Source organism: Candoia aspera, chromosome 2 (genome assembly GCF_035149785.1).
Source record: "Candoia aspera isolate rCanAsp1 chromosome 2, rCanAsp1.hap2, whole genome shotgun sequence".
Classification (NCBI taxonomy): domain Eukaryota; kingdom Metazoa; phylum Chordata; class Lepidosauria; order Squamata; family Boidae; genus Candoia; species Candoia aspera.
The window spans coordinates 160,322,350-160,345,014 of record NC_086154.1 but is presented as its reverse complement, the minus strand read 5'-3'; the positions used below and the strand labels follow the sequence as shown (position 1 = coordinate 160,345,014).

The window sequence follows — 22,665 nt, the reverse complement described above, 5'->3', positions numbered from 1 at the left end:
CAGTGTCTTACAATACACTTCTTTGTACAAAATATATCTTCCCTGCTCAGCTGGAAGGTGCTTTTCCACTCCAACAAACTGTCATATGCATTATAACATTTAACGTTCTCTGACAGGCAATCCAGGTGTAGTATTGCAATGTTACTTACCCTTGCTAGTCATTTGTCATTCTTGACTATCGCTAGTGGTGAATTCTTTTCTGATAACCTACGATCTATTTGCTGTTCATTTAAACTCGTGGAATAACTGTTATGTTGGCAAGATGGGAAAGATCCTATCTTCTACCCTATTGTTTAAACCCATCAGAGGATGCTGTGTACATGTTTGTGCCATGCTTTGCCAAGTCTGAATTAAAGCATGTCTCAGTATTATCAACATGAATTACTTAGATGTGTTTGTTAAACTTCTAACTGTATTCGGACTTTCTCCTAGTGATTATTTAGCGGCTAACGACAAGTGAGTCTATCGATTCACTTAGGTTTTAAAAAAACTACTACTAAAGACTGGAATTCTGCATCAGCTTTTCCAGGGCCACTATAAACTTGCTGATATTTAAAGGCAATCTGAGAACAGAGGTGGTGGTTTCTTCCATCCAGAGGTCTCATCTCTTATGCATGCCTGGTAGGCCTGGGTAGTGCTTTGGCTCTGATTCCAAAAGGGTGCTTCAGAGAGTGCAGGAGTCCTAATCCAGCACTTCAGCAAAGCAACCTCATCTTGTCCTGAGCATGCTCTAGGTCAGTGTTTTTCAAACTTGGCAACTTTAAGATGTGTGGACTTCAATTCCCAGAATTCCCCAGCCAGCATCTTAAAAGTTGCCAAGTTTGAAAAACACTGTTCTAGGCCCCTTTTTGAAATCAAGTCAAAGCATTGCACAGCCCAAATACACTGTACTCCAAGTCACAGTTTCCAAAAAGGTAGCCCCAAATGTCTTTTCCTATCCTTAAACAACTTGCTGATAAATAGATCAGAAAACTACCAGCAAACTACTAGAGGTGGTCTTTGCATAGCAATCAAAGCAGTGCTCTGAACTCATTGTTTACAATGTCAAGAATCTGTTCTGTTGAAGAATCAGCATGGTCATTTTGAGGTCCTCACTATGTCTGAGCAGGTGGACAGATGAAAATAGTACAAATTAGTGAGAACCTATAGAAGGAATTGCTGGACTTTTAAAGTTGTTTACCTTCTTAAAAATTACACGTTCATAAGCTTTGTCTGGATATTTAAATATAGGATCATTGGTTTTGCTTTTTGTTTTTCCTGCAAGGGAAGAATCACAAAGCACAAGCAGAACACAAAATGATAGTGCACAATTGTACATTTTAAAAAATAAAATACCATTTTGTTTATATCTATACAATGTTTACAATCAATATAATTTTACATTTAATAAAAATCTGAATTTTTTTTAAAAAATCAGTGTTGCAGGTATTTACATACAAATGCATTCAATTTGTAAAAAGGTGTCAAAATAAAAAACCTTATTTACAATAATAATAAACTTTCCTTATCAGTGCTATTACAAGTTTCTCTTCCAGATTTTGAAAAATTCTGGGGGACCTTAAGTAGTGGATAAAATATTACAGAATGCACAACAGCATACATTCTTAATTTGCTGAAAACTGTAGCACAATCACCATACATTTCTTAATTTCAAAACAAGGAGGACTTTAGATAATTCCCCTATGTGCATAAGGAAGCTGTCATGGCGTAGCAGCACAGCATAGAAAGAAAAGTTTGACCACAGGATATAAACCTGTAGGCTACTATGCTGTGTGACAGCAAGTTTTCTTTATCTGTTCCCATTAAAAGAGCAAGGCTTGACTACCTAGACTCAACAGAAACCCCAAACATTATTTACATACATCTATATAAACTAGAGTTTCCATATTTTCAGATGATTCAGCCACTGTTGCATCTATAGATCTTAGCAATAAGGAAAGTTCAGTTCTACACGCATCCAAAAGCTGACATCCTATGGATTTTACAAACCTTGGAAGTCCCCATTGCTTCATGTACTTTTCTGGGATATGGGAAGCTTCCAGTCACATCAGTGTCGGTAAGACAATGTGATAAGATCACAATTTATGAGATCTTGATGAGATCATACCATGGGAAATTTGTAATAAAGGTAGAAGCCTGGGATAGTGTAACACAAATGTTAGAAAATATTAGCATTTTTAATAATTAAAAAAAAGTTAAGGGCATTCTTCAAAGCAAGTATTTCCTCATGCGATTTTTAACTGAAGGGCACTATTACCTGAAAAAAGGAGAAAAAATTGGATTTGAATCTCAATAGGGAGCTGATGCTCTTCTGCTAAACAGAATCCCTACTAATAATAAAAACTTAGGTAATATCTGCGGCAGCAATATTACCATTGCAGGCAACATCAAGACAGATGTTATAATATATTTTAGTGTGAGAATACTTTTGAAAAATACTAGTAGTAATCTATACTAATGTCTACTAAAAATCCTAGCAAAAATTACTGATAAATGCTCAGAGAGAGTAGCTATTGGTTTATATGACTAAACCAAATATATGAAAGTCTGAATGCTTAATTTTTTTCACCTATTGTCATAAAAGGTGTTAACCCAAACCAATGTGCAGAATGTCAGACTTACATCCTTCTAACTATCAAGGCTTCCTCTATGCACTAAAGCATGATAAAAATTGACTCAACAGAAGGGAATACAGTTTCTCCTATTAGTTAAATACCCTGCCATTTACTTGCATTTCCTGTTCATCTGTGCATCAGACTCTTCAAATACATTTTCAGAAAAACTTAACACTCTCAGAAATCATAAAAGCATAAACTTTTGCATAGAAAGTTTGTTCAAGAAACTGAATTTCTCTGCTGGTCAATATATTCTTGGCCACTTCCCATTCTTACATTCTCCCTACATGTTATGCATTTAAATTGGTTAGGAAGAGCACCTGTTTCCCCCCCCCCCCATGGAATATGATAAATAGGAACTTGTTTCCTGTAGACAATCAACTGCATAGCCAACTAATAAGAGGGAGGAAAAAGAAAGTAAAACTATAAGCTATCTGGCCCTATTTGCATGATCTACAAAGACTCTAACCAGGTCAACCATGGAAATGCAGGGGATTAGGTTTAGGTGCCAACGGCTCTGGTTAGCCACTGTAGGAAGACATTTTCTTCCTGCTATCAAAAAGTATCTGACTCGCCTCCCCAAATGAGGCTGCTCTAGAAACTCCGTCTAGAAGTGGATGTGAATGTTGTTTCACATTCCAAATATCAATGCAATATAGTGATAAGATACAACTATCCTATAGCCAGAAAGCTGAGCTTATGGTTATTCATACTGTTGTACTGCAGTTCCAAGACAGAGCTATAAATATACAGTAACTTCAGCTTAGTGCTTTGCTAAATACTAGTAAATGATACTAATATCCCCATTTTAGAATCCTTTGTATGTTAACTCCTTCAATAGAAAGGAGACATTATGGCAATGATTACAATTCTAGTTACCAGTTTGCAGACCTTATAGAAAGAAATGTAAACAAAGAATTAGCAATTCATCACAATAATACCTTAGACAATGACTTACTGATACCATCATAATTTTGCCATCAGCAGTGTGGAGAGACAAATAGAAACGATAATGGTGTTTTAAAGAAATCAAAGGGGTGCATTAAAATATGTTTTTTGATCTTTACAAAAATATTCCCTTGTTGCTTGACACAGTTTTGGAATGTTTAAATCAACTATTTTGGGGGGCATTATTTCCATTCTCAACTTACACTATCAAGACCATTCCGTTAAACATCACATGATCCTCTTTTTCCTTATAGTTCCTCTGACTTTGGCCAGAGCAAAAAGTTATTTATGCATGTAATAAGTTTGCCTACAGACTGCTATCACTCCTGTTCACTTTGTTTACAGCCTCATTTAACAATATTTCTAGTGTTCTTATTACTAGAGGAAATTTAAAATGGTTAATGTAAAAAAAAGGGAAGGAAGAGGAGCCTTCTTAAGAGGGTTCTAAACAAGAAAAAAATGATACCTGAGAAAGCTCACAGTATTTAAATCAGGGGCAAAAAGAATGAATTCTCTATCAAGTGGGAGGAAACTACTTAGATATAATATTACTACTTATATTTCTGCTATAAAACTTGTACATGAAGCAATAATTTCCATACAGTTTTCATACAGGTCATTAGAAACTAAGCATGGCATTAAATTGGAATAGAAGAATTTATCACAAATAGATGTCAACACCAATTTTTAAAAGCAGCCTATATGTTCCACATACATCATGGGCAAAATGTTACTTTCCAAGGATTATAAATGCAACTCTTTGGTTTGTTTTCCTAGTCCCATTTTTCATAAAGATGGTAACAATACAGGGGTGAGGAGTGTCACATTATCATAAGCTGTTAAAACAGCTTAGTCTTAACAACTAGTTTGCACTTAAAGATGCATCAAGATTCTAAGTGAGCAATATAAATGTTTATGTATAAGCCCAAGAATAATCTGCAAATGAAACAGTTCCAAGAGCGATATTACAAATGGACTCCTTAGAAATGGTAAATCCAAATTTATACAAGTATATATGCATTACACACACAAACACAGGCGTTCAAAAAAATTCACCCCCTTCCCATTCTTTTCATACAGCTGAACTGCAGTCATGACCTAGAATATGGCTTATGTTATGGGCAGGCCGGTTTGACGATTGTTTCAAAGAGTCAGAACCAGAAGTATTTGCTACTGAGAGCAGTGGTGAAATTGCCGATCCATCTGAAGGAAGAGCTGTAGCTATTTCTGGGAATAAAGAAGTCAAATTAAAATTGGACAAGTGTGATGAATTGGCCATATGCATTGGAGGCATATCTGTCAAAAGGGGAAAACTTGGCTGAGCAAAGCCAACTGGTCTAGGAGGTGACAAAATAGAACCAAAACGATTGTTTAAGCCTCCACCATTTGGCTTCTCTGTACTTGGATTAGAAAACATTTGGTTAGAAAAATAAGGAATTGAAATGTCATTAGACAGGGTAGGGTGTGCAGGAGAATATGGTGGATAGAAAGATGGCAATGTATTTTGAGGATCTACTGGAATCAGGGCTGCTGTTCGGGTAGCATTGGGTTGAGTCACTGGTGGAATAAATGATGCATTAGCATTTACTGGGGGATTCATTCCACTTTCTGGAATAAAAGAGAATCCAAAATTTTGAGATAACGTGTGCTGATCAGCAGCTGTACTATCATGAGACACTTGTGGTCCTTCAGGCATGAATCGCACAATGCTGCCCCTTTTTTCAAGGGTAGGTTGCTGTCGTCCAAGGATCATTCCTCCACCAGTGGATAAAGGAAGTTGAGGAAGAGAAGGTTCAAACACATTCCCATGTCTTTGATTTGCAGAACGATTCCTTTCAGGCTGGCGAATTTTAGAGCCACCATTATCCTGCAAAGGATGTCTTGATCGGTCAGTGGCTGAAGAATTGGTGTGACGAACAGATGGAGGAACTTGGTCAGCATTCCCACGAGAGACTGGTGCATAGTGAAGAGGACGTGTAGCTCCATGTACATTGCTAGAAGCTGAGGCATTTATGTGACCCTTTGTTCCATGGCTCTCTGTTATTCTCATGGAATTAGATTTCTGGATAGAAATATTGGGACTTGAGTTACGGCCTTGAATATCTCCAGAAGAACTTGAAAAGGGAATAGTTAATGAATTGTTCCTACCATTAATAGTACCAAGAGACATGTCACAACTTTCTCTGTTCTGATCATCACCTTCCCTCCGAATATGAATACTTTCTCTTGCTGGGGCACAATTATAATCAACATTTGAAGAAGTAGCACACTGTGGATTTCTCTGATGCTCTGAAATTGGCCGTTGGCTTCCATTAGCTTGATCTCCAAGATGAGGAATAAGTAAACTTTGCATGAAACCTTGGTGGCATGTATTCTCATTGTCTCTTCGGGGGGGAAGAGGATTTCCTGCTGAAATGCTTTGAACTGGTTGATAAGACAACCTTTTTTGTCTGTCTACTGGTGGTCCAGCATTTTGGGCAAGTCGAAAACTCTGCGTCTGCATACCCCTGAGAGCATTACCTATTTCATTACTTCTTGAAGATTGCACATCAAAATTACCTGTAGGCTGTTGATTAATGGCATTCACCTTAAATGTCTGGCACTCAGAGAGCCTTTGAATATCTGATCCAAGTGGATGATCTACAGATACACGACTTTGTGTATTATGGATTACCAGTTCTTTATTCCTAGATACATCAGCATAATTTCTCATTTCAAGATGGTCTGAAACTTTGAAGCTCTGCATGGATACTCCTAGCCTGTGTTCTGAATTAGATGAAGATTTCCCAATAAGTGCCTCTGCAGAGTAACTACTAACTCTATTTCTTTCTTGCCTATGAGGGAGGCAAGCAACTTCTGGTCTGGTGACAATACTAGGTTGAGACACTATTTGCTGCTCCAAAGCCCTGGAGGTCAACAGTCTATGCATCTGGCTATGTCCTGAGACATGTTCAGAAGGAACTCCAGAACCTGGCTGTCTGTTGCCCACGTCTGATGACTGCTGATGCAGAATGTCCTGAGTTGGATGGCTCCGCGGATGGCTATGAGTTCTGCTCAAAGCGGGATTCTCACAATTCTTCTCAGGCTGGGAAGAAGGGTAGTGCTGCTGCAACTGTTGAATCTGGGAGTGATGAGGATGTGGCTGGCTACCCTTTGACCGTGATTGGTCATTTCCATGATGCTTCTGCTGTAAAGCAAGTGTGGTAGGCTGAGTTGCTTGAATGAGGCTTCTCTTTTTCTGCAGCTGTACCTCTTGATGCAATATTCTTTGCTGATGGACAATATGAGCTTGAGAGTGTACAGAACTTTCTGCAGGAGAAATATGATGCTGAAGTTGATACAACTGATGCCTTTCTCTTAGCTGTCCAGCCTGCTGTTGCTGTGGCTTTATGTATGGGTGATTAGCTTGAAGATGAGCCATTCCTTGAGAGAGAGCATGTTGGATAGGCTGCAGATGTTGTCCTGCTTGATCTAAGATTGGTGGATGAGAATTACACTGAATTTCAGCTTGCCTCAAAGTAGGTGACACGAAATTGCTGGCTTGAAATAACCTGCTATGGCCATTGGTATGTCCTTGACTACTCACGGACACTGCGAGATTAGATGAATTGGAGGGGATCTGATTCACACGGATTTGATTTTGATCCTCAATATCATCAGCTGTTTGATTCAGCAGAGCCATCTCTTCAAGCTGTAGAGGTGCTGTCTGGCACTGTTTCTGCCTCTTTGATGTAGAAAGCAGGTGATCATCTTGAACAGAACGCTTGGCTGATTCTTTGCGGCTTTCTTGTCTTTGCTGCTTTAAGTGCGGTTCGCACATCTGCGGACCTGTCACTGTGCTAGTCTGAAGAGCAGATAGCTGTTCTGAGGGATAGTCTGCCATCAAGCCTGGAGAACGTCCTGGAGACTGAGTCATATATGAATTAGCAGGCATGGACTGAGTCCCAGACACAGAAACAGTTGTTTGGTCTGAAGATGAGGGTACACCTGAGCAACTTACTGGAGGATGGATGATGCAGGTTTGATGTATGAGATTATTGACACTCAAGCTTGAGGTGCTTGAAGGCTGTGGGGTTGGAATCTGCAAAGTTGTATCAGACATTTCCAGACCAACAGAACAGCTTTTCTCCGCAGACAACTCAATGTTTATTTGCACTGAACTCTGGGTAGTGAAATTGTCTGGCACTGTTTCTATCTGATTAGTGTTTTTAACTGGATGGGCTTTGAATGGTTGGTCTCTTCCTAGAGATGCCACTTTACTACTCTTGGAAGCAGAAGTTCCCAATACTGTTCCTGTATTTTTTGCAAGAGTCTCTTGGTCAAAAATTGCTCTTGCAGCCAGTGCCACAATATCTGTTTGCTCTGAAAATGTGCAGGTGCTGTGTGTGTTCACCAAAGTGCTGTTAGAAACATTTTCCCTACACGTATCTGGCAACATGGATGCAACAGAAAAGCCACAACTGCTACCTGAACTAGTTGACATGGGGGAGTCTGCCTGCCTATTAGCAGCGACTGCCTCCTGGTCGGAGGTGCAAGAATTAGACCGTGCAAGGTTTTCTTCCTCAGTGTTCATTAGCAAGAGCCCTTCTTGTTTCCTTCCCAGGTTATCATTTGGGTTGATATTTGATTTTACACTTTGGGTACAAAAACTGGGGTGCTCTACTTGGACTGAAAAGGATTTTTGTACAACTTCTCCTACTTTACTAAACTCTGAGAACATTTTGGTTAGGCCCTGTTCTTCCAATAAATCTGAGGCTTGCATTACTATGGAACAATTTTGTTCCATCCTGCAGATCTCTGAGACCTCTGTTCTGGGAACGCTCTCTGTATTTGTTTCTCCATTTGACACCGGTGTCTCAGAATTTTGAGAAATAGTCACCCGAGAATCAGAAGAAGAGGCTAGTAAAGGACTGGTGGGTATGCACTTGGACAGGTCTGATAACTGAGGATTTGCTGTTGAGTTGGTCTGAAGAGATGGAGAAGCACGGTCTGTGGAAATTGCAGGAACTACTTCAAATTGACCCAGTAAGGATGATTCAAGGGACAGTGATCTAGGCACTACAGCTGCATTCAGGTCAGGTGTCAGGGTAGATTCCATGTCCTGTTCAGCTCTCAGTCTATCTTTGGGATGAGGATCAGAAGCATTTACATCATTTGGTGTTACTCTACAGTTTGCTTGTGGTAGAGCCAAGCACTGCAGAACAGGCATGTTTTCAAGCAATATGTCACTTCCTGAATGTTCGGATGCAGTGGCCACATTCCTGCTATCAAATTTTTTGCATTCTTTGCCAGGATCCACTTGACATGCAAGGTTGTTGCTGGCTACTAAGCTTTTCTTAGTACCTGAACTTTTGTTAGGCCATTTTGAGCCCAAACCAGCAGCTTTGTGGGGAGAAACATCTAGTGAAGTTGAAGTACAGGTTAACCCAGAATTCTCAGCAGCTGAAGAGGAAGGTATTGTGGCTGCTAGCAAAGCAGGAGTTATTGGTGTGGTCTGGCTACTGACAGTTTTGGGGTTGGTAGGCTGATTGCCAGACACCTGTAGACAGCTTTGGCCAGCCATCTGTGATATGCTTTGATTGAGGTTAGCTAAAGCACCAAACGCATTGAGCGCAATGTTGGTATTTGGATCTTCACTGGTGGTAGGCTGAATAATTTGCATAGGGGTTTGATCTAAACCTCCAGAGCAGGACTTCATAGGCTTTAATGCAAATAACTGTCCATTTAAAGAAATGGTCTGTGGAAGCTTTTGGTTAGACACTGAAACTGAAAATGTTTGTGTCAGGCAAGAAGATGTTGAAGAGGAGGGCCTTGGTAAAATATGGACAAGATGTTTCCCACCGAACATATGAGGGCCAGAGGCACTTTGTATAAGATTGCCAGCATTTGTTCCATTCACAGGCATTTTAACAGCTGATGGTGTCGAGAAAAAGGAGAGGGGATTTGGATTAGCGGTTTGTATTATTACAATCTGTTGGCTAACGGTCTGATTTGGGAGTTCAGCTCTCAGTACTGGAGGACAGGGATTAGCATTAGGAGGCTGGAGAATGACGATGTTCTGATTAACAGGTGACGCATTGGCAGGTGAGGTTATTGGCTGAGATACCTGAATCACTTGCATGGCTGGATTCAGGGGAAGGAGGCTACCTGCAATTTGGGCTCTAGTTTGCATCTTACTAATTAGTGGCTGAATAGGTAAAGATGAATAGGAAGGCAAGGTAACAACCAATTGGTCAGCTGGGTGTTCATCGGGAACTGGAGAGTTGTTTAAACCAGCAGCATTGGCCAGAGTCTTGTTTGGACTGGTAGCTACAATACTAGCATCATTAATTGGCTCATTTAAAAGGGCTGGAATTACGTTGGATGGAGCATGGTTTAGAGGCTGAACAGTGCTTCCTGCTAGCTGTAATGTAGTCCATGTAGTTTGAGTATTTCCAGCTGAAGTGATTCGCATAAGACTACCCATGCTTTTTGAGTCTGGAATGCCAACACCTGAAGAACTGGGAAAAGGCCATTTCTCTACAGTAGTAGCAGGCACCGCATTCAGTTCTGTTACAGCCTTCAGAGCTTCTACTCCTTCTGCAGCTCTACCATCTAGGCTTTTGAAGACCTTTTCTGTGGATGGCTTTCCATCAGTGGATTGCCTTACAGATGCAGCACAGGTTGGGTCACCTGTAGAAGTCACACAGCTTCCTAGGGACCCACTTCTTGAACCTGCTTCTGGTGGTATATTTGCTAGTTGACAATGAAGTACATCTACACTAACACTGGAAGGAAGGATGGGGCTCGATACACTTGCTTTCTCAATCAACTTCAAACTCCCTTGTTTATTTTTAGGTTTGGAGATGTCATCCTCTTCTTGTGATGAAATCTGTTTTTCAGTCTGCAGTCTTACTAGCTGAGAGGTATGCAGAGAACCGGCAGCACTAGTACAAGTAGACATGCCCTGCTTGTTCTCAGAGGTAGGTTGCTCAAGGGCTTTTTTGTCTGCATTGGGTAGGCCTGATACTAAAGAAGAAACTGAAGTTTGTATACCTGATTTGATTGCTGTTGAATAAATACTAGAAATGGTTGCAGGAGTGTTGCAAGTTCTCTGGACAGGAACAACATTAGCTGTCTGTTTCTGTAAATTATGTCCTATATTGAAAGTTATTCCTTGGACAGATGCCCCCTGGGTACTTCCACCAAACTGACTGCCATTGGAATATACAATGATATTCTTTTGCAGTTGATCATTGGGGATAACAACAGAAATATTTGTATTTTTCAGACTTTCTTTCTTCTTTTGTGCCTGATCGTTGGGGATCACAATAGAAACATTTGAATTTTTAAGATTCCCTTTCCAGTGGATGGTAGGATCATCATAAAGGCAAATGTCATTGGCTTTCAATAATGCTATGTAGCGCCCATTTTCTTTCTGGAGTTCATCCAACTGCTTCCGGAGTTTTTTTATTTCTTCAGCTGCAGAGAAAATTGTAAAAAGTTAAATGCCAATCAGAAAAAAATCTACTACTGATTAAGGGGCTGATGTCACTTAGCTGAGCCCTGTCCTGACCTGCTATGTGAAGTTGAGGTTATATTCATTCTCCTGTCCAATCCAGAGCCTCATTCCTGTTTTAATGTGTGCACAAATGTAGGTATAGAGTTCCTCTTATCAAGGAACTATTTCTAGTGTTTTCATATTATTACTATTCAAATCCATATTGCACTTTCCTATTGAAGAAAATGATTACATAAATGCTAGGGGATAATTAATGGCACTATGTAGCAAAGTCTAATAAATGGAACACTACTGATTCTATTCTTGGCATACAATTTGGATGAAAATATAGATCCTAATACAACGGGAAGAATTTAATTTAAAAAATAATTAAATTGCGGTTATTCTCAGATTTAACTTACACATGTTAGACTTGCTTTATTTATTTTAACTATGATCTTTCATATAAAAACTGTTTTGCAAAAACAAAAACCCCAGCACACCCCAAGGCAGGTGTTATTAAGAAGTAAAAGGAGCAAATAATATTTTAATTAATTTATTTATTAGGTTAAAAAAATAAAGGCCTGAGCCATAAAGGTTAAGAAAATCAGTGCTGAAGTTGCTGGAAAGGGGTTATCTTTTAATAACAATTACAAATGGAAGGAGGAGGAGCAGGTAGAAAAGAATCTTTGTTTTGAAACGTGTGTGCAATAGACACAAGTATGCCAATTTTATACAGAGTGTGTTGTGAATAGGTAAAGACACCTTTGCTAACTACTTTTATTAGTTACAAACACAGAAATAAAGTGACAGTCGAATATTTGTCAGTGCTATTACTTGAAAGTTTACCACCCTGCAGTAACAGGAGAAACCGCAGGCTGAAGTGGGGATAGTTTCAAATAATTCAGCCACAGAAGGAAAACAGGACAGTACCTTATTTTGTCTGGTGATGCTTCAAAATGCCTTCTGCAGCAGCCCCAATTAAGTAAGGAAAGACTATAAAATGTCACAGATATCCATACAGCAATCTATTCACCTTGTTCATTGTTTCCTCCATTCAACAGGAGTTCATCATTTTGCTTTTTCATTTCTGTTATATATTTATATGCTTGATCGAGGATCATGTTCTTACTCTGTAAAGGATACAGATTTTGAATTGGTTTACAATGTCCAGAGGAAAAAGTAACAAAACATTTAAGTTAATGAAACTACACTACCATCAACTCATGCTAATATAATACATATTGTTATATAATGAAAGCTTTCACAAAAAAAAAAAAATTCCAGAAAATTTTCCAGGGCTCTTCTTCTGGGAATAGTTTTTTACAGTAATTTAAAAATGTATTGTTTCCTACTGCTACCGAATTAGACAATTTCAAAATTATAATAAATTCTTCCAGATACCCTCAGGGCCTTTTCTGTAAAAAAAACACCACCACAAAAACCTAATAATCTACACATTCAAATCACTATATGGGACAAAACAGTGGATTGCAGCTCTTTGTCCCACATCCAGCCTCGTGGGTCTGCTGTTTTTGCCTCAGAAGTCTAATATGGGCACTATTATCTGAGGCTGAAGGTGGTACCACGTGGACGTTGATGAAGTGACCTGCAGCCATAATCTTATTTTTCCTCTATATAGTGACTGAAATATTTAGACTTTCTTGGCCTTGAGATTAAGATCCTCATCAACCCTGGAAGTCCACCCAGGTAGAATGGGAGTTGTAAATCAAACAGCATTTGAAAATAAAGATTTATTATTATAGTACATTTACCCCATCTTTTTTTACATATACAACTCAAAGGTGGCAAACATACCTAATTCTCCTCCTCCTATTTTACCCACAACCACAACTCTGAGGTGGGCTGGGCTGAGAACGAGTGACTGGCCCAAAGTCACCCAGCCGGCTTTCGTGCCTAAGTCAGGCCTGGAACTCACAGTCTCCTGGCTTCTAGGCCAGCACCTTAACCACTGTACCAAACTGGCTCTCTCACTTTTTAAAAAAGTGTTTCCTGTGTTAAGTGCACAAAATTAATATAATCACAATTTTCAGTGACTTTATTTTCTATCTTCAGATTTAATCACTGGAGAGTAGCTTTCTTGAACCTGGTTTACCTGATGTTTTTGATGACAATTTCCAGAATTCCTAGCTATTGGCAAAAATAAAATAGGATGTACAGATATGAATGTCAATGTGGAACAAACATTTATATTAAATTGATTTTAATAATAATATAAATACTTTGTTTTTAAAAGTGAACACTTAGGTGATTCCCAGAAGTCCAGGAGTGACATGAAATCTTTAGTAAACAGCATAGCATATTCACGTGCACTTTTGTAATTCTGCTCAATATTACTTTTTCTTAAAACTAGATACAAGTTTCAAAACAGCTAATCCATATTATAACTGTATCAGTGGGTTACATTAGCACTGGTTGATGTTACTGTAATTTCAGCAGTTGACCTTTATCAATGATTGAACAGTAGGAAGAAGAAAAACAGAGGATAAGATAAAGGAGTTCACAAATGTATTTCACCATAAATTACTGCAGAATATTGTCCAAATGAGATCCTGAAACCACCTTTCATAATCTCTGTGAAAGGCAGACTATCTTCCCGTCTTACTATAGATGGGCCTGCTTCATTCCTACTGATGGTATGCTTCATCAGAAGTTAAACTTTTTATTTTTGTCATGGGCAAGTGAAATAGACAGCATTCCTAGAACAGGGAAGGAGGAATAATTTAAAATATTTCTTGTGACATTTTTAAGCAGAAGGAAATTGCCCAATCTCATCTTCTATAGGAGTGAAGTGTTGACACATGTGGTTGCCCTGGAAGACTTAGTGCAATCTAGGTACCCAACAGGGTTGTTCCGTGCATGGAATGGGCTGTTACGTCTTTCACTGAGGAGCACTGCTGGACACATAAACTAAAACTACGGAAATATTTTTCCTAATCACACTCATTATAAAGGATTTATTTTCTGCATAAAAAGAGGAAAAAGCTTAAATGAGAAACTCTCACACAAATCCAGACTATCTAATGGACATTGGATTTGTCCCATTTTCTAACTGTGGCATGAGATTAGGTAAAAATCAGGGAGCACGATCCTCTGCTCCTATAGAGCATGATGTTGGCACTGGGTATGTAATCAGGATGAGACAAAGAACTATTTAAGATATATATAAAAGGTGTCACTCCTTCAGAGGGCAATTCTAAGAAATTCTGCCTTCTTGCTGAATGTAGATGTTGTCATTGAAATATAACCCAGACAATTTCACATATCTTATTTAATGAAGAATTTGGTAGGAAGAATTTGGAAAAGATCTTCAAAAACTTGATTTAGTTCAATCCCCTGCCATTGTAAACATCTACAACTATAGCACCCCTAGTAGATTTTTAAACAGGGGGCGGAAGATAACTTCTGAAGAAGATGAGCTGATGTGAAGTGGACTGCTTTACTGGTAAAGGTAAAGGTAAAGGTTTCCCTTGACATTAAGTCCAGTCCTGCTTTACTGACTTTTTTCAAAATCTGTTAAATCATGTCCGATTCTCAGAGTCTACCTGCACAAGTCCCTGCAGTTTTCTTGGCAAGGTTCTTTAGAAGTGGTTTGCCATTGCCTCCTTCCTAGGGCTTAGAGAGAGGGACTGGCCCAAGGTCACCCAGCTGGCTTTGTGCCTAAGGTGGGACTAGAACTCACCATCTCCCGGTTTCTAGCCTGATGCCTTAACCACTACACCAAACTGGCTCTCAATTAATGACTTTACGTAATTGCTAATCTCAATTCCACAAGATGATCCAGGATTGGGATATGGCAATTTAAGGCAATTGTGGAGCCCATGGTAGCCCATGGTAGCAATTGCTTTCGGTGTATATTCCCCATTGTGTGCCTGCTTACTCTCTTTTAATCCCTTCTTCTCCAGTGAATGTAAACAAACATTAATTTTTTTCAATGTTTCAGGCAGAAAGGGAGATGGCTTTTTAACACCTACTGTTTATTCCCTTTATTTGAGACTCCAGGAACAGAATCTAGAACTTTTAGCTTATGCGCCAGTGCATTGCTTTCAGTGTATATTCCCCATTGTGTGCCTTACTCTCTTGTTATCCCTTCTTCTCCAGTGAATGTAAACAAACATTAATTCTCTTCTTGCTAATTATCCCAGCACCAGGGTGAGCATTCCAAAGGGTGGGGGAGTGGGGAAAAGGAAAGCAGTCGCTGTCACGTGATTTCCCACTTAGCAACCGCTTCACTTAATGGCAGAGCTGCCAATCCCAATTTTGGTCACTAAACAAGGACTACCTATAATGGGAAGTTATGGGTAACTGCACTTCATAACTGTGGGAAAATGACTGAAACTTGAGTATATTCCAGTTTATTAATCCCTTATCTTGATTGTCTGAACTGGGCTGTTAGAAGAATCAACTCTAAAGTCTGTATACAGCTGCTCTTAACATAAGGCCCTACTTGCCTGTTTCAGTGCAGGGGAACATGGAATTAGCTCACCAATTCGGTTTATACCAGCATTGATTTTCTTCTTTCGATGCCTCTCCACTATAAAAAACAGAACACATTGTATGTATAGCAGTACATTTACAATTACAGTTTGCTCAGAAATAATGTCACTGTTCTGTTCTGGTGGCCTTTGGTTTTGCATACTTAAAATAGTCATCCTGATCCCAGCAATACTAAGTTCCTACCTGCGTTATGAGTCTCACGGTTTTTCTTCCTGTTTAAAAAAAACATGAAAAAGGGTTAACTATCTATTGCTATTTAAAATACTTTACTAAATCCATAAACATTTATAACATAATGTTCTTCTTTTCTGACAAAAGCAAACCCACATATACAGTGAGGATTATAGCATATAGTTGATTTGCCTGTTTAATATAGTTTATTTTTGCAGAAATTCCTATGCATGACCACCCAGAAATATATACTCCCTAAAACATACACATAGAAAACATGCACAAAATTAGGCTTTAAAAATGAGTGCTCTTGTGGAAATTCAAGCTGTGAGCAAAGGTTGCAATGTGGATCATGTATTATATCATCAGTAGAATAAACGAATACCAGAGATAAAAGGAACAGGGGAAACACGATAGACACATATGCAATGTGCAGTCCTTGGTGCTCTTTTGAGCCTTGTTGTTTTCTTGCAGATGATTCATTGCCAGACTAGCAATATCTTCAGTGCGAAAAGGGGGTGAGCCTTGCTCATATGCAATGGGCAGGTTTTCTGTATACTGAAGCTGGAAATTATGTCACATTAAGATATACTTTTATGCTTCCCTATAAATTTCTTGTCAAACAAATGTAATGAAACTTGTTTTCCTGCCAGTATTCCATATTCCCCAACTCCAATGACATTTATTCTTAAATGTGGATAGAATGGAAATCATGAACTTGTCCCCAAAATTTTGTCTGATCTTGGAAATGCTTGGCATTGTCATGGCAGGAATGCAGAAATGTACTGATAATTGGCAATTTTGTGAGATTTGGCATCTCACTAATGCATTTTCTTTAGTACATTCTTCTTAAAGAAAGATGTCACGTGAAAAACACCCTTTTCTGACAGATGCTGCACCAAGCCACCAAATATTTTTTTTCAATTACTGCACATGTATTAAAGTGTGTCCAATTCAAGGTGTTGGTTATCACCTTTAAAGTCCTACATGGCATGGGTCCAGGTTACCTGAGGGACTGTCTCACCCCCATTACATCGACCTGTCCCACGGTCAGGCAGAGAGGGCCTGTTGCAGACCCCGTCCATGAGAGATTGTTGATTGGCAGGACCCAGGAGGAGAGCCTTCTCTGCCGTGGCCCCTGCCCTATGGAACACTCTTCCCTCAGAGGTGAGGTAGGCCTCCTCTCTCCTGGCATTCTGGAAAGGGGTAAAGACCTGGTTCTGCCATCTTGCTTGGGGCAGGAAGAGGGGTAGTCAATCCTGGGGGTGGTGAGCGCCCTAAAGAGGCTCCCGTGTATTTATGAATTTAAATTAAGAACTTTTAATATCGCCATCCTGGATTTTATATTTTATATTTATACTTTTATTTAAGAGATACCGTTTTTTATTGTATTTTAATCTGCATTTAGTTTTATTATTATTGTAAACCGCCCAAAGTCCCTCTTTTGAGGGAGATGGGCAGTGACAAAATTTGAAATATAAATAAATAAATTTATCTCTTACAGAAAGAAGCTTTAAAAAATCAAAATACCATAACCATTTACAGTTACATCTGCAATTACAAAAACATCAGCACTTGAAGAACAATCAAGCAGCAAACAAAAACTTGTGGTGGAGGTTCACTACTAACAGTTCTATTCCCAGGCCCCTGTTTAAAAAAATGCACCGGTTTTCCTAAAACTTAGCAAGATGGAAGCTAATCTGATTTTAAGATTGTTTCAAATAAGAGGGATGCATTTGTATTCAGCCTTTCTTCTAAGGAATTCAAGAAACTTCACAAAAAAAAGGAAAAGGCAATAGCACTTTAATTTAGGATAATGTATTGCCATCAAATAATCATGCACATGTAGCTATCTCATTCACATAGTTATGCTATTCATATCTGCTGTTCATTTCACCTAGACACACTTATCACATTTGCATGGAGAGGATGGAGGGCTGCATGCAGCTTATTTCTGTACACACACCTCCCCCCATATTTTGCACTAAACCTCCGCTACAGTCATATAACTAGTAAACAGATTTGTGTTTGGCTAGTTATTAAATTTTAGTGGTGTTATTGGTATGTTTGCATGCCACACTAAACCAAGTCTGACAGTAACTGTTAAGCTACTTCCACATAAGTACCATCTCAGACAATACAGCAAACCATGGTCTGCTATATTTCACCACTGTTCGCCATGTTGGCTGATAGCCCACCTACCTTTGCAGTATCTGGCTGACTTATAGTACCTTTTTTCATTTTTGTCAAAAAATAAAATAGAATAACTTTATTGTCATTCCACTATACACTATACACCAAGCGCATAATAAAATGAAATTTCGTTGCAGTTGGCTCACAAACACAATCAGACACTAAAATAAAAATACCATAATTACTATAAAATACACATTCTGTACACATTACACATTACACTTAAAAAAAACTTATTAAGCATTCAGGAGTCTAATAAATTAAATGTGATGGTTTAATTAAAATTGGAGCCTCCACTCAGCCCCCACCCCCTTCATGCCCATTTTACCCTCTTCAAATCTACAGGGGGCAAAAAAACAGGGCAAGCAGACCCCTGCAGACAGAACACCCCCATTCTGTGGTTATTCTAGCCTTCAATCTCTTCCTCCAGAGGCTGGAAAAAGAGAATTAACCACAGCGCAGAGTCAAGACAATCACACCCAAACCAGTATCATTTATTTCTCTGTAGCAAGGATAGGATTGCACCATACACTTATCTGAAACTGGGAAACATACCGGTGCTGCTTTTTAAGAGGAGCTTTCTCTGTCATCTCTGGCATAGTTTGAGACAAAAGGATCTGGGAAAGCAGAAAAAGCGCATCACAATTTTTGAAGTTACTATATCAATTCTCACTACAGTCGAAAATGCATGGTTTTTCAGCAGGCTTTTACATCTGTATCTGTAGCAAATCTTTCACTACAATTTTGAGATATTTTTTACATTAGCACAACCAACCTATCCATGAAATTGTCAGAGGTGTTAGCATGCCTATGCACTGAAGGAGAAGTACCAATGCAAAGCCTCTCTCTTTAGCGACCTGTATATTATTCGTACTCAGATTATTGGAGTTACAATGCAGAAATGTCAATGCAGAAATTACAGTGTCAGGAAATACACATTGACAAGCATTTAATTGGAGAAGAACAGACAATGCAGCCATACAAGAATGTGGTTAAAAGTTTGGCAAAAAGTATGAAATACAGATAGGTCACGAAATTGTGGGATAATCCAAGCCAGCAACATAGTTTACTTTAGGTTTCAGGTACAAAAGACAAATTCATGAGACGGCTGCCTAAAAAGCCATTATTTTTGAGTCACGAATGTCTGAAGTAATAACAACATTCAATTTTATATTTTGTGTAAAATACATTCAATAACTGAGTCTGATTTTTACTAGTTAATAAAACCTGAATTAACCTAAATAGCAGTGCTATTTCAGGATGTTGGTTGGAACTCAGGTCACTGATTCTTGCTTAACCTTTTCTCAGATATGCTACTGTTAGTTGTGGAATATACAGTATATAAAATCAACATATAATAATGAAATACTTCATAACAACACAGATACGCAGATGTTGAGAAAAATTTTTAAAAAAGAAAAACTTGCCTGAAAACATAAAAACAAAACAATTCAAGTTCTAATATATAGAATATATACTAGATAATATTCTATGCTTCTCTAAAAAGAATTTAAATATTAACACTGCATGCATATCAATAATCCACTACTACAAATCATGCTAGGTATGTTCAAAAATTCCATATGCCATAGATAGAACATAGAGGAATATATACATACTTAGACAAACAATGGTAACATATTGAAATTCATATGAATTTTCATACTAAATGTATCAACAGAAGTGAAGCCAAAACTACATATAACTGAACAGGGAGGACAAATTTAAGTTAGAAAGTAATTTGACAATAAATAAATAGGAGATCCCTATCAATAGTTCCCTGTAAGTGTTCTGTACTTAGCTTATCTGTTAGCCAACGAAAGAAACAAATCAATTTTTCTACAGAAGAAATAGAAGGGAAAATTAATGTAAATCAATCTGGAATCATGACTTGCTGGCTTGTGGCATGTTTCTTTCCCTGCCTAAAAGAAACCTAGCGTACATATGCATTAAATGTAAGCTTGCAGAGGAGCACAGAAAAAAATAAGGTGAATGGAAAAGCAAGTGGCCACACTTCAGCTCATAAAAGTGGATGAGAATTTTTGGAACCACATGCAAGAGGCAACTGCAGCAGTAAACTGATCCAGAAAGTAACTCTCCACAAGGAGAAGAACCATATGAAGGGACACGCTGAGTGGATGAGTGTTACTGACAGAGGCAAGAGATCCACAAGATATTCTTCACCATGCAACTAATAAATCATTTTCAGGGTGCTGCAGGAAAACTAGGATAGCCTACTGGTATAAAGCAGGCAAGAATACAGAGCTTGAAAGGGAGAGAAAATGTAACTACTTTCTGAAAGAAGAAAAAGAAAACAGTTCTTGTAATTAGTACTCATTCTTGTAATAAACAGAAACAAATGTATGCTTAGCAGATCTGCTCATTTCTGAAGTGTGCTATGTGCCAGAATAACAAAACTACGTCCCATGTTTCATGAAGTTCACCAACAGTTATCCTGCCTGATTATCGACATGGAGAGGAACAATATTACCAATAGCAATTATCATAATATTTATCTCTGACTCTTTGAAGCTCTAAGAAGAAAACTCAAGCACCTGTGGTGTTGGGTGGTATTTTCATCTATCTTCCAGTTCACAGAAAAGGACAGAAAAGAAAAAAATACTGCAGGAGAACAACTGGGTACAAAAATAACGCCAGCATGAGAAAATTGACTTCTAGAATTACGGCCCTTGCTTTCTGGATGTACAACTTCTGCACTTCACAAAACTGGAAAAAATATGTTTGACCCAACATGTGAGCATGAACAGGAGGGCTTTACTCTGAATTCCATCTGGTGGGATTGGGCAGACATGAAAGCTCCAAACTAATTAAACTAATTAATGAAAAATCAGAAAGGACATTTTCTCATAAATGTCAGAGCCTTTTTTCTCTATATATGCTCAAAGTAAGAGAAATAAGATGGACCTGAATTCTTACCACAGCAAGGAAAATACTTTTTAAGGACTTTTATGACTGAAATACAACAACCGAAGGATATAATGTAAGGAACAGAAGCAATAAAAAGACAGGAGATGTCAGCCTTGTGAGGTAGTCCAGACAAGAAGCACACCCAGGAGTACTAGCTCTAACTTTATTATAAAGTTACCTTAACAGAATCTTGCAAGTCTGAAAGTACCCCCCCCCACTTGCCTTTACAGTCCAAGAAACTAGGGAGGGTCCCTTCTGAGATGTTTGCCACGCCCCCATTCCTTCTGCGGGCTCAGCTGCCTCTTATCTGGCCATTGTCTAGTCTGTGGCTCTTCTTCCTGTCTCCCAAGGTCATTTCCACATACCACTACATCAGGAGTCACAGTATATATGAAAAATGTTCACATCTGGGCTGCATACCACTGTAAAGCATAAAGGTGCACTGAACTTCCCAAATTTTGCTCATTTTCACTTCCTGTACACTTCTGATCAAAATTCTGAAAAACACATTCCCAGGCACATTTTAAATATCCAGCATTTCCTTACTTCTTCTTTCTAATACTTTTTTTTATAGATCGTGAACTTTCTCTTCTTTCTTGCAGTTTCACTATATTATCTTTTCACTTCTTCTCAAACCCCAAACCTACTTTTTTCATTACCACCATTCATTGGAGCTTAACATAAAACTATTACCAACTATACATTCCTATTTTCATACATCTACAACAACGTAGATGAAACCAATTCCTACTTTAGGGCATATATTTTAGCCCATTCACACATAATCAAGCCTATACCTTCATTTTCATGCATGCATTCACCAAATAGTTGTCATGGTGGGTTCTGGCTTGCCCCTTTCTTCTCCTGGCCCTTCAGGATGTTTTCTTCATCCTTGCTCACCTCTGATTTTTTTCAGAGCCACATCAGAGGGCTTGAGAAACAGAAACAATCCCTTGTGAAAGTGCCCTGAGAGAGAAGCAAGTAGAAGGAAAAGAACAATACAGTGCCCAAGGAAACAACAAAAGAAGGACCAAGTGAAAAGGAAAGAGAAAAATAATAATAAAGAGGAGGGGGAGGGAAAGAAACTCACTATTGAAAACGAGAGTGACAGTTAAACGGAATCTGAGACAGGCTTAGAAGAGCCAATAGAGGGTTTTTTTAGTGAGAACTGCAGCTGTATGATTTCACCATCTCTTGGAAATAGTAAGTGAACATGTACATGGCTTTTTTTTCCTTATTTTTAAGATGATACTTTAGTAAGCTGTTAGTTTATTAACTCTGTGACTAGCTGTAGTATATGATTGTGGGTTGGTAGTTTGTAAAAGAGACTTTTCATTAAAGGGCAAACGAGTGCTGCTGCCACCACCCCTAAGAGCAGAATAATGGCAGAAGATTGGCAAGGTGGAGAAGGTGAGTCACGTCTGCAGTTAAGGCTCAGGGTGACATGCAGTAGATGTCAGACGCCAGAAACAGGGCAAACCAACCTGAACAAGAGCCTCTGAAGCACACCCTGAGTGAGAGCTGGAGGGAGGCTCTTGTTGAAGACACTGCTTTTTAGTGGACTTGGGAGGCTCCCAAGAGAGAGATTTAGATTTTTATTGGGTGGTGTCTGTTCTTCTCTGTCCTTATTACATCTCCAGATTTCCACATGGCAGCCCTGCCCAGAGGTGGGATAAGATGCCTGCAGGCTCACTGTATAATTTTGCAGGTTTCTTGCTGGACAAAGTCACTACAGCTGAATGTCAGTTGGACAGAATCCAACGTGGTGATGAGGCTGGATCTTGTGCTATGATCACGGATTCTTTTGAGCTT

The 22,665-nt window shown here is 38.8% G+C and overlaps 1 protein-coding gene across 1 annotated transcript in view; it reads right to left on the bottom strand.

Annotated features, from left to right (window-relative positions):
* Nucleotides 1–1,207: 1,207 nt before the first annotated feature.
* The window catches only part of USF3 (upstream transcription factor family member 3), a 34,387-nt gene continuing 12,929 nt past the window's right edge, over nt 1,208–22,665 (bottom strand). The window contains exons 2-6 of the mRNA XM_063294620.1: nt 18,481–18,542; nt 15,745–15,773; nt 15,516–15,598; nt 12,080–12,176; nt 1,208–11,024 (exon numbers count right to left, since the gene is read on the bottom strand). Coding sequence (XP_063150690.1) covers nt 4,636–11,024; nt 12,080–12,176; nt 15,516–15,598; nt 15,745–15,773; nt 18,481–18,542 — 6,660 coding nt within the window. The 3' untranslated portion in view covers nt 1,208–4,635. The remainder of the gene's footprint in view (nt 11,025–12,079; nt 12,177–15,515; nt 15,599–15,744; nt 15,774–18,480; nt 18,543–22,665) is intronic.